The sequence below is a fragment of the Pelophylax lessonae genome (assembly GCF_965119305.1).
Source record: "Pelophylax lessonae genome assembly, chromosome: 10".
Taxonomy (NCBI): Eukaryota; Metazoa; Chordata; class Amphibia; order Anura; family Ranidae; genus Pelophylax; species Pelophylax lessonae.
In genome coordinates this window covers 73,363,610-73,381,421 of record NC_138777.1, presented here as the reverse complement: position 1 = coordinate 73,381,421, position 17,812 = coordinate 73,363,610, and the positions used below count along the sequence as shown (strand labels likewise).

General features: G+C 44.6%; 1 protein-coding gene across 1 annotated transcript in view; it reads right to left on the bottom strand.

The window, feature by feature from the left end:
* The window catches only part of FADS1 (fatty acid desaturase 1), a 42,613-nt gene that overhangs the window by 12,690 nt on the left and 12,111 nt on the right, over positions 1 to 17,812 (bottom strand). The window contains exons 4-7 of the mRNA XM_082271152.1: positions 11,355 to 11,456; positions 8,957 to 9,085; positions 1,432 to 1,492; positions 1,254 to 1,330 (exon numbers count right to left, since the gene is read on the bottom strand). Of these exons, the coding sequence (XP_082127278.1) occupies positions 1,254 to 1,330; positions 1,432 to 1,492; positions 8,957 to 9,085; positions 11,355 to 11,456 (369 nt within the window). The remainder of the gene's footprint in view (positions 1 to 1,253; positions 1,331 to 1,431; positions 1,493 to 8,956; positions 9,086 to 11,354; positions 11,457 to 17,812) is intronic.

Here is a 17,812-nt window from a genome sequence, read left to right as displayed (position 1 = left end):
TTGTTAAGTCACGCAATTTTTTACAGCGTTTTTTTGCCGCAAAGCAATGCCTATTACATTTTTCTGTTTGCGCCCCCCCCCCCCAAAAAAAAATTTTGAGCACCAGCCGCCATGCGTATGTGTCCTGGATTAAAGGGGTGAGGTAGCAACCCTACCCCACCTAGACCTGGCAATTTACTATTGTAATGCTCTGGTTTTGTCCATGTATGATTTTTGTAATGCACTGGTCTTGGTTTGTGAATTATTTATATTGCACTTGTTTATAAATTATTGCACTTTTGTTCCTTGTGTCTAAGGATTGTGTAGGGTGTCTGGAGGCGGGATGTGGGTGTGTCTGGAGGCGGGGCAAGGGTGTAACTGGAGGCGGGACATGGGTGGGGCCTGGAAGGGGGCCCTTGATTTATTTTGCCCGGGGGCCCTGAGGGTTCTCAGTCCGCCCCTGGCGGGCTCCATTTTACAAAGGGGCCACGTCACTGTCAGGAGCCCATAGGCACCGATCTTACAGATTCCTAGCGCACCTGTGGAAGGACACGGCCCCTCTCTTCCCTTTTCCTTGCCGGTTGGTGCAATTGGGTGCCGCGCAGCATATCACCATATATGGCGCCTATATTTTTGGTAGAATATAAAAAAATTTGGGGCCCCACTTTTAGGTTTGCCCAGGGCCACACTTTGTCTAAAACCGGCCCTGGTAATCAGTGCTAAAAATATGCACTGTTACTGTAATAATGCCATTGGCAGGGAAGGGGTTAATACTGTTGGTGATCAGGGGGTTAAATGTAAGCCTCGGGGAGTGAGTCTAACTGTGGGGGGGGGGGGGGGTTGGGCTTCTGAGATGACCATAGAGACATGCAATCCTATATAGCAGGATCACATAGTCTCTTTGATCATCCCAGGGAGAAGGACGGACGGCTATGATTACATCAGCCGACCGTCCTTCTCTGTCAGCGGGGAACGATCGCCGGTGTCAGGCGGCAATCGGAGCTGCCTGACACACGCACTGGCTTCCCGGCTGACGAGCAGGGGTGGAAGCGTGCCGCCGGTGGCGCGCGCTCGCCCCCTAGCCTCCCCAGAGCGAGCGCCGTACAATTGGCGATTTGCATGTGGGAGCCAGCCTGTCACAGTATATCTGCGGCGGTTGGTCGGAAAGAGGTTAATAAGCCATAAAAACACAAAATAAAGGCTATGACACATGCCGTTATCCCACACTACTTCAATCATGAAAGATTTCTAGCCAGAAATAAAACTGTACTCACAACCCACTTCTTCCGCTTGACAGCAAAATAGAAAATGTACCACTGAAAGTAGAGGGGGAGCAGAGCTGGGGGACCAACTGCAAAACAGAAAAAAAACAAAAAAACAGAATTTCATGCTAGATAGGGACTGAGCAATAATCAATAAACTGCTGTGTGCAGGTAATGCATGCATACTCACTCAGGAAGAAGTACTTGTGCTGGTGATTATATGGCATATATTTCTTCTTTTTAATTCCAAGCTGTAGAAGAATAAAACATATTGATAAGCTCCAACTACCATAAGAATCTGCAGTAGGTAGCCATAAGAGTATATCGGAACATTCCCGTTTTACTATAAACCAGTGAAATAATCAGATCATACAGTATGATCCGCTATCCTTGAATCTTAACAGTCCACGTTAAAGCCACCTAATATGATGTCACACATGTACTATTGTATGTTGCGTGCATTGTATGTATTCATACGCGTGTTCATTCTCTGCAGGGTAAAAGGCAACTGGATAACTTGTGACACCTGTGCTATAACCACCATACCTCCAGGCTAATTCTGACATTTCACACCTACATGTACAAATCTGCATTTTTTTTTTAGCTCGAAAATTACTTCGAACCCCCAAGCATTAAAAACTGAAAAATGTATACTCCTCTTTCTGTAATTTTCCTTTCCTAGTGCATCTTCATGGCAGCATACAATGGTTGTGGCTCCGCCCCACAACCTGATAAAACTGGTTAACTACAAATCACAGACAGGCCCGTCTTGCAGCATTCTCTGTAACTCTCACTATTTAGGTGGGAATCTGTATGCTGCCATGAAGATGCACCACGAAAGGAAAAATACGGACAGGTAAGTATAACATTTTCCATTTTCCTGGCGCATCATGGCAGCATACAATGGGAACTAACTCGCCATACGGGAGGGTGCAAGAAAAATGTTTTAATGGTCAGTAGCGTAAGTATGCATTTTCCAAATTTTACGGTCGTGAGCCGATTTCACCTAATAAAGTGTAATGAAGGTATCCCAGGAGGACCATATTGCTGACTTGCAAATATCCTCAGGAGACAGTTGGCACTGCTCTGTCCACAGAGCTGGCACTGCCCTAGTTGAATGTGCTCTTGAGCCCTCCAGAACAGGAGGGTCTTGTGAAGAGTAGGCTCTTTTAATTGTCCTATCAGTCTAGGACAGGGATCCTCAAACTACGGCCCTCCAGCTGTTGCGGAACTACACATCCCATGAGGCATTAGAAAACTATGACATTCACAGACATGACTGGGCATGATGGGAATTTTAGTTCCTGAACAATTGGAGGGCCATAGTTTGAAGACCCCTGGCCTAGGAGATGACTGTATGTGTTGATACTGACTGACTCTGCCTTAAGCCATGCTGGAACCAAGCAGAGATTTCAACTTTCCGGAATGAAAAGGTAGCTTCCAAGCAGGTCATCAGAGTTAGACCAACATCCAGGGGATGTGGTTCTCTCACTTAACCAATACAGACAGTAAATTGATTTCCTAGTTACAGTGGAAGGAGAAAGATACCCCATGGATAAAAAGCAGTCTGGGGTTTTAGGACTGTTCGGTTCGGGTACATTAGGCGAGGCTCCTTGAGTACAAAGCATTCAGCTCTGACCCCCTTTTCACAGAGGTTGAAGCAACCAGAATTATGATCTTCAGGGCTAGATTGCAGAGTGTAGTCAATTATGTAGGATAGAAGTTAGGCCTTGATAGAGCTGAGGACTATAAGCAAGTCCCACATAGGGAACAATGGTTTTCCAGGAAGGTCTATAACTTCATGCAAACCTTTTAAAGTGGAGTTCCACCCATTTTTGGAACTTTAGATCTTTGTAATCCCCTTTAAAATGGCTTTTACCAATGGAAACTTTTTTTTTTTTTTTTTGCTAGTAAATACCTTAATTTTGGCTTTATTCCTCCTCTCCTCACTTCCTGGTCCGATCGGCGATGACGTCATTCGGCGATCCGCAGTGTCTGCTGGGATGTATTCTACTTGCAGTAGCTGTATCTGTACTGAGCCGTGCCTGCCCCGCCTCCGCCCCGCCTCCTCTCATTGAATTGCATTGTATGAATGTATTAAGGCCGTTCTCTGCCCAGCCTCCGCCCCGCCTCCTCTCATTGAGTTGTATTGAGAGGAGGCGGGGCGGAGGCTGGGCAGAGAACAGCCTTAATACATTCATACAATGCAATTCAATGAGAGGAGGCGGGGCGGAGGCTGGGCAGAGAACGGCCTTAATACATTCATACAATGCAATTCAATGAGAGGAGGCGGGGCAGGCACGGCTCAGTACAGATACAGCTACTGCAAGTAGAATACATCCCAGCAGACACTGCGGATCGCCGAATGACGTCATCGCCGATCGGACCAGGAAGTGAGGAGAGGAGGAATAAAGCCAAAATTAAGGTATTTACAAGCAAAAAAAAAAAAAAAAAAGTTTCCATTGGTAAAAGCCATTTTAAAGGGGATTACAAAGATCTATGTATTCCAACCTATTAAAAATGGGTGGAACTCCGCTTTAAGAATTGCATCACTAAAGGGTTAGGGAATTCTTAAACCCCTGTAAGTGCAGACAAGGCTGAACATTTATTTTAACCTAGGCCCCTGTTCAGTCCCAGTTGTAAGAACTGCAGAACCTTGGCTGATTTGGAAATAAAGGACTCCAGGCTTTTGCTGTGTGACATCTGCATAATTTATCCATCTTCTCTGTTTAGAAGTATTCATGGAGACCTATCTAGCTTGACACAAGCTAGCCACTACCTGCACTGAGCACACTTGGTAGCCTCCGCCTCTCAACTTCCATGCCATCAAAAGTAGTCTCTTGGAGCTGGATGGCAAAAAAGGGCAATGAGAGAGCAGATCCATCATAACTGGCAGAGGCAGTGGTGACTTAGTGCTCAACTGTAGGAGAGAGACACTATAGAGCTTCCTCTAAGCCAAAATGGTAGAACTGCAATTATTGATACAGGAAGTTCCACTGACAGCCTAAGAATTCTATCGTTCCACTGCTGTATAGGAACAGTACAACTCTTGCTTCCCTCATAAAAAGGAATGAATAACAGATGGACTTTGAATACTACACTCAGTTTGAAAGCATACTTACCTCATAAGCTGAACATTCTATGACCTTGAGCAGCCTGCTCTTTGAAATGAATCCCCCAACCTTTCTGGCTGGGGTCTGATGTGAGAATGTTCCATTTGAAAATAATTGGTCAGTTACAAAGAACCAAGGATACTCGGGCACTGTTCTGCTGGAAGAGACTTCACTACCAAATCACCTTTGACTTTATCAGAGGACGGATCTTTACTTGTGGAAGTTCTACTGAATTTTTTTCTGTCGCTATTGCAGACAGGAAGACCTTTGTGATTGCCCAGGGAGAGGTGCACAGACAGAGGGGGAAGCACTGAAACTGGTAGAGGAATGTAGGATGAATTGGGACAAGTAAGTAGGTATCTGATAAACCTACAGCGCACCCACTCTCCCAGATTTATCAATAATAGAATTGATAGGAAGTTCTCTATCTTACACGACTCCCAACTTTCTGTGCTGGTTAGGTTTTTTCAAGTTTAACACTGCACAGATTACCTGACATCACATATCTGGTGGATGTTACAGACCTTGCGCTCCTCCACCTTCAATTTGAGGATGCCCCACAGATGCTCAATGGGGTTTAGGTCTGGAGACATGCTTGGCCAGTCCATCACCTTTCACCTCAGATTCTTTAGCAAAGGCAGTGGTCGTCTTCTTTAGCAAAGGCAGTGGTCGCCTTGGAGGTGTGTTTGGGGTCGTTATCATGTTGGAATACTGCCCTATGGCCCAGTCTCCAAAGGAAGGGATCATGCTCTGCTTTAGTATGTCACAGTACATGTTGGCATTCATGATACCCTCAATGAACTGTAGCTCCCCAGTGCTGGCAGCACTCATGCAGCCCCAGACCATGAAACTCCCACCACCAAGCTTGACTGTAGGCAGGACACACTTGTCTTTGTACTCCTGACTTGGTTGCTGCTACATACGCTTGACACCATCTGAACCAAATAAGTTTATCTTGATCTCATCAGACCACAGGACATGGTTCCAATAATCCATGTCTTTAGTCTGCTTATCTTCAGCAAACTGTTTACGGGCTTTCTTGTGCATCATCTTTAGAGGCTTCCTTCTGGGACGACAGCCATGCAGACCAATTTGATGCAGTGTGCGGTGTATGGTCTGAGCACTGGCAGGCTGACCCCCACCTCTTCAACATCTGCACGAATGCTGGCAGCACTAATACGTCTATTTCCCAAAGACAACCTCTGGATATGACACTGAGCACGTGCACTCAATTTCTTTGGTCGACCATGGCGAGGCCTGTTCTGAGTGGAGCCTGCCCTGTTAAAAAGCTGTATGGTTTTGGCCACTGTGCTGCATCATCTTTAGAGGCTTCCTTCTGGGACGACAGCCATGCAGACCAATTTGATGCAGTGTGCGGTGTATGGTCTGAGCACTGGCAGGCTGACCCCCACCTCTTCAACATCTGCACGAATGCTGGCAGCACTAATACGTCTATTTCCCAAAGACAACCTCTGGATATGACACTGAGCACGTGCACTCAATTTCTTTGGTCGACCATGGCGAGGCCTGTTCTGAGTGGAGCCTGCCCTGTTAAAAAGCTGTATGGTTTTGGCCACTGTGCTGCAGCTCAGTTTTTAGAGTCTTGACAATCTTCTTATAGCCTAGGCCATCTTTATGTAGAGCAACAATTATTTTTTCAGATCCTCAGAGAGTTCTTTGCTATGAGGTGCCATGTTGAACTTCCAGTGACCAGTATGAGAGAGTGAGAGTGATAACACCAAATTTAACACACCTGCTCCCCATTCACTCCTGAGACTTTGTATCACTAACGAGTCACATGACACCAGGGAGGGAAAATGGCTAATTGGGCCCAAGTTGGACATTTTTACTTAAGGGTGTACTCACCTTTGTTGCCAGTTGTTTAGACAATAATGGCTGTGCTGAGTTATTTTGAGAGGGCAGCAAATTTACACGGTTATACAAGCTGTACACTCACTACCTTACATTGTAGCAAAGTGTAATTTCTTCAGTGTTGTCACATGAAAAGATATCATAAAATATTTACAAAAATGTGAGGGGTGTACTCACTTTTGTGAGATACTGTAGCTGATGTGGTCCACTGATCCTGAATATTTTCCGTCCAGGTGTGTTTCAAAGCTTTACACAGGCACCCCCTGGATGAGTGCACCCTTAAAAGAACTTAGGCTGTTCTAAGACAGGTGCCTTCGATTTTTAAGGGTTCAACAATAAAGATTGGGTACTTCTCCAGTTCCTTTACAAATCTTTTTCCCAGCCCATAGGAGTTTGCCTCCTTGTATCTACTTGGGCCAGTATGCTGGACCTTTTCTAATTTTTTCTGCTTTTTGCCAGATGATATTCATCCTGACATGCTAGTGGTCACCCTTGAGATGGCTGTATCCGTTGTCTGATATCTTGCACCAGTTTTATTTTAACCTCCCTATTTTGCATGTAATTCTTGTGAATGAGCAGCCCAAACCAACTGTATACATTAATATATATATATATACACATACATACACACACAAACATACACAATACACGTTAGGAGGGGAACCCTTGGGGGAATCAAAAATGGAGAAAGATCTGGGAGTGTTGGTTGATGATAGACTAGGCAACAGCATGCAATGTCAGGCGGCAGCTGCCAAAGCTAGCAGAATATTAGCATGCATAAAAAAAGGGATGTATTCCAGAGATAAGACTATAATCCTTCCACTTTATAAAACTCTGGTCCGACCGCATCTGGAGTATTCTGTCCAGTTCTGGTCGCCAGTCCTCAGGAGGGATGTGTTGGAGCTGGAGAGAGTCCAGAGAAGGGCAACTAAACTGATTAGGGGATTGGAGGACCTTGATTATGAAGAGCGTCTGCAATCGCTTGATTTATTCTCCCTGGAGAAGAGACGCCTGAGGGGGGACATGATAGCAATTTTTAAATATCTCAATGGGGATCTCAGCTTAGAAAAAAAGCTGTTTAGTCGAAGGGATTGCATGAGGACTCGGGGGCATACAATGCGATTAGAGGAGAAGCGTTTTAACCTCAGGCAACGTGGGGGGTTCTTTACTGTTAGGGCTACAAGATTGTGGACTTCTTTACCACAAGAGGTGGTTTCTGCGGGTAGTATGGTGGCTTTCAAAAGACTATTGGACGTGCATCTCAAGGATCAGAACATTCAGGGGTATGAGAGATGATTACAGCCACACACACCTACACAGGTTGAACTGGATGGACTATTGTCTTTATTCAACCTCACCTACTATGTAACTATGTAACATATATATATATACACACACACACACACACACACACACACACACACACACACACGTGTATATATATGTATATATATATATATATATATATATATATATATATATATATATACATAAAAGGTACAGTAAAACTGCAGGAAAGGGCACTGGGGGGCAAACTAATATGATTTTTTTTTTTATTTTGAATAGTATCAGTGTGTTTTTACATTTGAATTTGCCGCCAGTTCCACCCCCCTGCGAACGTCACGTCGCAGGAGACGGAAGCCGGGGCACGGAGACGATCGGGAGGGAGATCCGCCGCGAGACACATCGCTGGATCCCGGTGACAAGGTAAGTAACCCTGCTTACAGGATCCAGCAATGCTTCTGGCGGTACCCCGAGTGTGGCTCGGGGTTACCGATTTTGGCTCTGAAATGTAACACCGAGCCACGCTCGGGAATACCGCTAAGAAGGTTAAAGCGGGATCCGCTGACCATGGCTTCATAAAGCCCTCGTCGTGAACGCGGGGAACGCCGCTCTTAAAAAACATCAAACTGACGACTACTGACACATCTGCAGCAGACTCTCCCACCCATTTCAGCTCTTACAAAGCTGTTACCACCTTGTCTCTCTTCACTTCCTCTAGAATGACTTCTTTAAAGGGTAACTTTCCTTTTCAATCTACAAGGCTGTAATTATCTGTAAAATGCAAGGCAATATGGCTATCTGGAGCTGTTCTGTACACAGAATGTGTACAGAATGCCCCCCCTGAAACATAGCTTCCTGCTTGATTAGCTCACTGATTTTTCCAGAAGTCTGCACGAAGATACAAATCAGATTTTTAGCATCCACTGCAACAAACAAAAATAACATTTTTGGTAAGATACTCCCAATAGGAAATCGCATCTAAAGGGACGCAGACCCTGCCACTTTCCTCAGAGTCCTGCAGGTGCAGCAGCTGATTAATAATTATGAAACCACTTCCATTAGACTCACTCAGCACATGGACGGGTTATTGCTGGTCTGCAGGGCTCTCCTGGGGAGGAATAATAATAAAGGGCGAGATGATGACCTTGATCAACATTGCCTGGATGTCTGTGCCTAAATGGTAAATGTTCTGTCTTTTAGAAAGCTCCCCCCATCTCTCACAGTGTGAATGCTGATGTGCAGGGAAGTACAAGAAGTTAGTATGAAGATAGAATCAATTATATTAGGTATCTAAGAAAAAATATACACTTTAGATACATAGCTGGAATTGTGATTTTTTTTTTTATATATCCGCACAGAGTTCAGTTTTAGGCTTTATAAATACTATTTATAATATGGGGTCACATTTACTTCTTCTCCTGGTTAACCACTACTATATGTTCTTACCTCCACTGATAGCTTCTTGCCCAGTGCAAAGAAAAGTGGGTGCATATTAATATCCGGGTCCTTGCGAAAACAGTTGGGTTTGGCATGATGCTGGAAATGCAAGTGATTCCACCAACTGGCAGGAGCACCCTGTGCCAGGAAAAATGGGAGATTACATATAGAAGGCATATGAAAACAATCAGAGCTTAAATATAAAAGACGGGGAGCTCATAAAACAATGCAAACAGCACACACAGAAATTACTGTATTTATCGGAGTACAACACGCACTTTAATTTTAGGAGGGAAGTTTCAGGAAAACAGCTTACATTTTAAATAAATAACCCATATGTAGCCTCACCATTGCCCATTATTGCAGCCTGATCTGTGCCCATATGCAGCCTCACCATTCCCCATGAATGCAGCTATATCTGTGCCCATATGCAGCCTCACCATTGCCCATGAATGCAGCCTGATCTGTGCCCATATGCAGCCTCACCATTGCCCATGAATGCAGCCTGATCTTTGCCCATATGCAGTCTCACCATTGCCCATATGCAGCCTCACCATTTCCCATTAATGCAGCCTGATCTGTGCCCATATGCAGCCTTGCCATTGCCCATTAATGCAGCCTGATCTATGCCCATATGCAGCCTCATCATTGCCCATCAATGCAGTCTGCTCTGTGCCCATATGCAGCCTCACCATTGCAGACTGATATGTGCCCATATGCAGCCTCACTATTGCCCATCAATGTAGCCTGATCTGTGCCCATATGGAGCTCACCATTGCCCATCAATGCAGCCTTCTCTCTGCCAATATGCAGCCTCACCATTGTCCATTATTGCAGCCTAATCTGTGCCCATATGCATCCTCTCCATTGCCCATCAATTCAGCCTGACCTGTGCCCATATGCAGCCTCGCCATTGCCCATTAATGCAGCCTGACCTGTGCCCATATGCAGCCTCACCATTGCCCATTAATGCAGCCTGATCTGTGCCCATATGCAGCCTCACCATTCCCTTTAGGGCAGCCTGATCTGTGCCCATATGCAGCCTCACCATTTCCTATTAATGCAGCCTGATGTGTGCCCATATGCAGCCTCGCCATTGCCCATCATTGCAGCCTAATCTGTGCCCATATGCAGCCTCAACATTGCCCATCAATGCAGCCTGCTCTGTGCCCATATGCAGCCTCACCATTGCCCATCATTGCAGACTGATATGTGCCCATATGCAGCCTCAACATCGCCTATCACTGCAGCCTGATCGGTGCCCATATGCAGCCTCATCATTGCCCATCAATGCAGCCTGCTCTGTGCCCATATGTAGCCTCACCATTCCCCCTTAATTGCAGCCTGATACTGTATGTGCCCATATACAGCTTTACCATTGCCCATCATTGCAGCCTGATCTGTGCCCATATGTAGCCTCACCATTGCCCATTATTGCAGCCTGATACTGTATGTGCCCATATACAGCTTTACCATTGCCCATCATTGCAGCCTGATCTGTGCCCATAAGCAGCCTCAACATTGCCCATCAATGCAGCCTGATCTGTGCCCATATGCAGCCTCACCATTGCACCTGATCTGTGCCGGATTTCCCACACACAGTCCCACCTCCTTGGCCGACTTTTATGATAGACAGAACACTGGTCCAATCCGGGATATGGGACGTCCATCCTAAGAGCCGTCCAAGGAGGCGGGACTGTGTGTGACTGCAAGCTCAGAGTACACAGGAGATCCCAGCTTTGTGTAATGCGGCTCGCCCCCCCCCCCCCCTTTCCCCTCCGAGGCAGCCAGATACAATATTGGCATATAGCACGCAATCACGATTTGCCCCCTATTTTCAGGGGGGAAAAGTGCGTATTATACACTGATAAATACAGTATATACACTGACAGCAAGCAAAGAAAGTTAAAGTGATACTAAAGGCAACTCTTTTTATATTTTTAAAAATTACTTACTTACCTGTTCTGAGCAGTGATTTTTCACAGAGCAGCCCTGATCCTCCACTTCTCAGGCCCCCCAATCCCAAATTTTGGGTTGTCCCCAGAAAAGTAACAGCGAGGAAATCTTCCAATGGGGACACTAGTTCTTGTGACCTGTTCTCAAAGAATTCCCTTAATTTTGCAGGGACTTCCTCTCACTTCCTGTTTGGCTATGGGGCAGGAAGTGAAGGGAAATCTCCGCAATGGGACACAGATGAGGAAAAACATTATAACCCTATCCAAAATGAAGAAAAAAAACCTTTGTCTATAGTTCTACTTTAAATTATAGAAGATTTTCATGAAAACAAAATAACCAACAAATACAGCAATCCCTACCAGAAGATACAGGCAGTCAAGAGGCACAAATATATTGAGATATTAACACAGTCATATAGTTTTATATAAAGATGATTATCAATCACACCCACCTTCAACTGTCCAATCACAAAGTGATGTACTAGGTGATTCCACTTTGATTTGCTGAAAACTGACAGGTGGCCAAAGTCATGTTGTAGCCACCCGCCCTGAGCCTGAGGAAGAACGGGGAGAGACTGTCAATCAACGCCAAGTGTAAAGGAAGACATTCATTGTTTCAACTGCTTAAACTAGATAGACTTGTGCCGGTTTTTGCAACCTATATATGTAACTGATGACTTAAAGTACAACCAAAGGCAAAACTTTTTTTTTTTAATTTTGGAGAGAGTGGAGAGGTATTAAAACCGCTGTCAGTTTTTATTCCTATCTGTGCCCCCGTTAGGGAGATTCACCCACTCTATTTGTCCTGTTTACCATTATCATCGAAAGTTAAAGTAAAAGAAAATCACAAATTTTGAGTAGTCCCCAGAAAAGAGGGGAAGAGGGGAAATCTTAGTTCTGGTGACTGGGGGGGTCCTTAAGGGATTCTCTTAATTTGCAGAAATTTCCTCTCACTTTCTGATTTGGTTATGGGACAGGAAGTGAAGGGAAATCTCCCCAATGGGACACAGATGGCAAAAAATAACCCGACAGGGGTTATGAACCTCCCCTACTCTATCGAAAATTTAGAAAAAAGAAAGTTTTGCATATAGTTCTACTTTAAAGTGGTTGTAAACCCCAGACATGAAATATGAAAAAAGCATATCCCTCTATAGTGAGCACTTGTCTCATTCAAGAGCACTAGGTGCATTTTTGTCTGCGCCTTTTTTCCTCTTCTATCAGCATGATTCATTCTGACAAGTTTTCCTAACACCAAGAGAAAAAAAGGTGACGGAGAAGGAGCTCCAGCTGATTGACAGCCTCAGCTCTGTTCCTGTGTGTTGTGTGAAGGGTGTGTGTCTCTCTTCCCTCCACTCAACTCTCAGAGTTCTCCTCACTGAGCTCTGTAGAGTGTAATTTCAGCTCTTCGCCCCCTGCTTTCTGACAGCTCCGACAAGCTTTATAAATTCTGGACCCTGAATGGACGTAGAGAAGAGAAGATTGCAGATAATCAGGTACAACTTATGTAAGAGCATTTATTTCATCTCTGTGTTTCACCTGAAGCCATTCATTTCAATAGGTATATATAAGGGTTTACAACCACTTTAAATACTGCTCAGCTCTACTCAGGGCTGGATTTCCATCACTGCAGTGTGCAAGCACACAACCTTGGCCCCCCAAAACAGGATCACCTCTATTACATAACATATTTTCTTGTTTTACTGGATTTAGCCTGACTTACTAAATATAAAACTATTTTTTTTTTTGGAAGACGACTGTAGTTCTACTAATAATAGGGAAAAAAGGTTTGGATAACAAGGAAAAGCAGCCTATTTGCCTCTGCTGTCTACAGGCCTACTATGGCTAAGAGAAGATCCAGCCCTGCCAATGCTTTGTCAGTATACATTCTATGACATCCTATCCAGACACACAGAGATAGACAACGTTTTCTTTCATTCGTTTCTGATCAACACTGAGATATGCAGAATGCGTCTCCCACTTCCTTTTGATACCAGATGGGTGGGGGGGTCGGTTGTAGAGGGGAAGTTCAAGCTGGAAATCCAAATGCATATTATGGGCTTCTTTTACTGCACAGTGACTGATGTAAGTGATAAAAGAAAGATGCCATATGCCACAACTACCATGCCATCAATAAAAAAAACTCTTACCCTGCAGTCTACTAGTTTTGCTAAAAGAAAACCTTTCATAAATATAATTATGTGGGATGCCACTGTGGACCCCCATGACTGGTTGTCATGCTAATCCTTTGAACACTGACCTGCAACATGTATACAGCAAGGCAGAAAAGATACAGAAGCGCCTCTAAGAGCAGACTGATTAAAAATGTATTAGGTACAATATAGGAAAGTAACTCACATTTTGAGCGATAAAAAAAAAGGCATGTAAGAATAGTCACAGAGTCCACAATGGATCCAGGAGAGAGGGCTGGAACGCTCTTGGAGCACAGCATCAGGCGAGAGCTTGACAAAGGAGGGCACACTGCTCAGCCACCGCTAGTGCGCATGCTCAGAAACATGTTGCAGTATGTCCTGTGACATCATCTCGCCTGCCGCTGCACTCCAAGAGCGTTTCAACCCTCTCTCCTGGATCCGATGTGGATACACACTAGAGCTGCACGATTAATCATAGAATAATCGCAATCTCGATTCACAAACCCCCCCCCGCGATTCTCATCTCCCAAATTTCTGGATTCTCAGTGCAGTCATAATGGGTTAAGATGACACATAGCCAGATATCCCAAGTCTCATGCGGGTTGTGGCTGCCTGACATCCGGGTGATATCCCGGCTGTCGGTGTCAGATCTAAGCTGTCAGGCGGAGTAATATCAAATGCACTCCGCCTGTGAGAGAAGAGCTACAGAAAGCATTGGCTCTGCGCCACTCCTCACACTCACTCTTCACAGGCATTTCCCGTCAGCAGTACCCACCAGCCAGCAGTACCAGCCAGAAGGACCCACCAGCAGTACCAGCCAGCAGTACCCACCAGCAGGACCAGCCAGCAGTACCCACCAGCAGAACCAGCCAGCAGTACCCACCAGCCAGCAATACCCACAGCAGTACCAGCCAGCAGTACCCGCCAGCAGTACCCAAAGCAATACCAGCCAGTAGTACCCACAGCAGTATACAGCACCGGGGGTGTAGTGGCGCAAAAAAAATCGAAGGATAACCATCAATAGAGAGCTTCTATAAGAACCATATAAGACAAATGGAAAAACTATAAATGCATGGCACATATAGAGTCCATAAAATCCATAAAAAAAACAGCAGGTCTGTGAACACTTGAAGGTTGCTCTGTTACAAGTGAAGAAGATGAACTTGCAGAGAGCTATGGGAGAAAGACAGGCGCCACTCTAAGTGAAATATGACTCGTGTTTATTGGAAATTCACCATATTACATACTCACAGACGTGTAAGTAGAAAACAGCAGTGGATATTCATCCGAGAAATGCGATAAGTCCGGGTGCCTCTACAGAAGAATCCGACTGGTCCGCAGTGGAGATCCGTTGAAGCTGGAATAGGACGGCGTATCCCGGACCCTGGGGACACTGTCGGAGCTTTCGGCGGCGTACTTCCGGCTTGGGCATGGAGCGTGATGACGTGAACAGGCAACGCGTTGTCGGAGCATGCGCTCCTTCCTCAGGCCTCTCCTCATCCTATACCGGCTTCAACGGATCTCCACTGCGGACCAGTCGGATTCTTCTGTAGAGGCACCCGGACTTATCGCATTTCTCGGATGAATATCCACTGCTGTTTTCTACTTACACGTCTGTGAGTATTTAATATGGTGAATTTACAATAAACACGAGTCATATTACACTTAGAGTGGCGCCTGTCTTTCTCCCATAACCCACAGCAGTATCCACCGCAGTACCCTCCAGCAGTACCAGCCAGCCGTAAGTCACATGTGCTAGGGGTGCAACTAACCCCCAGCACATAACTGTAAATATCCCAATATGTGCAGTGTTTCTGACTCCTACCCCCATGACCACTTCAAATCACTGAAGTGGTCATGGTGGTTAGAGTGTTCCTTTAATATCTCTCAGAAGAAGTAAACCTCTGTATAATGATTGCATTGCATTTGATCATCCTCTAGTTGGGTTAAATTGGTGGGGGGAGGGGGCGCGGAGTGCCACCTCCCTAAAATAATTTTTTGCAGCTTGGGATGTCTGTTGAGTAAAAATTATGAGCTCACATTTGTGTTGATGCTGGGATCAAAGGTGTCCCTGGGATGCTGGATGGGCGGTACCGCATTTCTTCTTCAGACATAGGCCCCGGGGACACTGCACCCTTCATCCCTCTCCCTGAAGTGTACGTTCATGCCATGCTTTTTCAAAAGTGAGCTGTCTTTATTTAACCCATTATTATCATGACAGAGGAGGGGGTAATCCATGACGGGGGGATTTATATCTTTAAAATAAAAAAGATTTTGAGAATCTTGATCTTCATTCTAAGCAAAAAAATCGTGATTCTCATTTTTGAAAGAATTGTGCAGCTCTAATACACACACGGCCAGCTTCCCAGACCCAGCTGAGCATACATGCCAGCCGCACAGCGTGACGGTTGTCCCAAAAACAGTGGACTATTCTTACATGCCTTTTTTTACCGCTCAAAATGTGAGTTACTCTCCCATATTGTACCTAATATATTTTTAATCAGTCTGCACTTAGAGGCACCTCTGCATCTTTTCTGTTTTACATATTGTATGAATAAAGTGCAGCGCTAATAAATTGATAAACATGATCATAAAGTGCCAAACGCATGTGAAGAATTTATAAATGTCCAACAAAAATTGTTTATAAACTATGATCATAAAGTGCATAGCTTATATATAATTTCTGTGAAGTGTCCATAAAAGTTGTGCAAAAATATATATAACGTGATGATAAAATGAACAGACTCCGTGGACCACCCCATGTTTAGGAAAAGAGCAGAGGAGGAAATGTTATGTAGTCCTGTCCTAGAGTGACAAAGCTGCTCCTCTATAGATACAATATAGTGAGTAAGCATTGTCGCCCTAGTACAGGAAGTGTGGTAATGGCAGGATCACCAGGTGAATCATACACTTTAAAATTAATTCCAGGTATGGATATTCTTCACATATTAACATTGGTGCAGCTTGGACCAATGTAACTATGTATATACCATACCTGGCCGATGCCCCAACAGCTGGAAATCACTGAAGAAGACATTGCTACTACAGTGATCTCCACTTCCTTTCAGGTCCCATGCTGAGTGGCTGGCCTGGAGCATTTTTAACATAGGAGGTCAACCACTCGGCACAAAGCACCATTCAGAGAATGTTTTACATATTCTAAATGAATGCAAAGCACTCTCTGAATGAACAAGGCGGATAAGTCGGTAGGTGACATACTCTTTACAAGAAAAAGTAGGCAAATAGAAAGAGTAGCCTAAAGCACCATATCTGATGAGCCACCAGGGAATGGTTACAAAAACGTATCAGCCTACAATTAGTGTAGCAACAAGTATCACATTTTATTGTAAATACAATATAAGCAAATGCAACATGCAGACATTTTACATGTTGCATTTGCTTATAGGGTCCTTTCACACGGCATGGTCCGTTTTTTCATCCGCTCAGGCACTTTTTTTTTTTTTTAAACGGACACGGATCACACTTTGGAGTTTCCGGTCCGTATGTCCATTTATCATCCCATCGGTTTGCGGGTGATATACAGACATAATGTATGTCTATGGGATTGCGGATGTCAGCGGATGACACCGCTGACATCCGTTTTTGCATCCGTTCCATTTTTTAAACGGAAGAAAAATAGGGTTCTCTTCCATCTCAAAAAACTGAACTGAACGAAAAGGACGCAAATCGGATGTCAGCGGATGGTCATCCGCAATCCCATTGACATCCATTATGTTCATTTTTCATCCGCAAACGGATGGGATTAAAAACGGACATACGGACCGCCCGTGTGAAAGGACCCATATTGTATTTACAATAAAATGTGATACTTTTGCTACACCTATTGTAGGTTGATATGTTTTTGTAACCATTCCCCGGTGGCTCATCAGATATGGTCCTTTAGGATACTCTTTCTATTTGCCTAATTTTTCTTGTATGCTGATTTTTTGCCATAGAGCCCCACTCTTTAATCTACTGTATAATTAACCACTTGCCGACCGCCGCAAGTAGATATACTGCGGCGGTCAGCCCCTCACAGGCAAAGTGACGTACATAAACGTCACTAGCCTGTGAGGCTCGCGGTCACGGACCCCCCCGCGCGTGTGACCGGCGGACCCGATGTCCGCCGGTCACTCTGCGATCGTCGCTGCAGAGGGAGAAAGTCAGGCGGCTAGTGTAAACAAGCCGCCTGTCATTCTCCCCTGTGTAGAAACACTGATCATACGGTTCTTGATCATTGTTCCTACAGCTCAAGCCACAGTCAATCACAGTTAGAATCACGCCCCTAGGGACACACACAGCCCCTCCCTCTCAAATAAAGTTAACCCCTTCACTACCAGTGTATTTTTACAGTAACAGTGCATATGTATAGCACTGATTACTGCAGTAATGTCACTGGTAACCCCAAAAGTGTCAAAAATGTCAGTCAAGGGTCCGATCTGTCCGCCGCAATGTCACAGTACCCCAAAAAAAATTGCAGATCGCCGTCATTACATGTTAAAAAAAAAAAACAACAAAAATGACAAAAATCTTTCCCTTTGTTAGTAAATGCGAAAGCTTTTGCGCAAACCAATCAAAATACGCTTTTTGCGATTTTTTTAACCAAACATATGTAGCATAAAACAAATTGGCCAAAAATTTAAAAAAATTTTGATTTTTACATTTTTTTGGGGGGGAATTTCATATAAAAAATTTGAAAAAATTGTTATTTTTGCAAAATTGACGCTCTTTTTTTGTTTATAGCGCATGATCAAAAAATC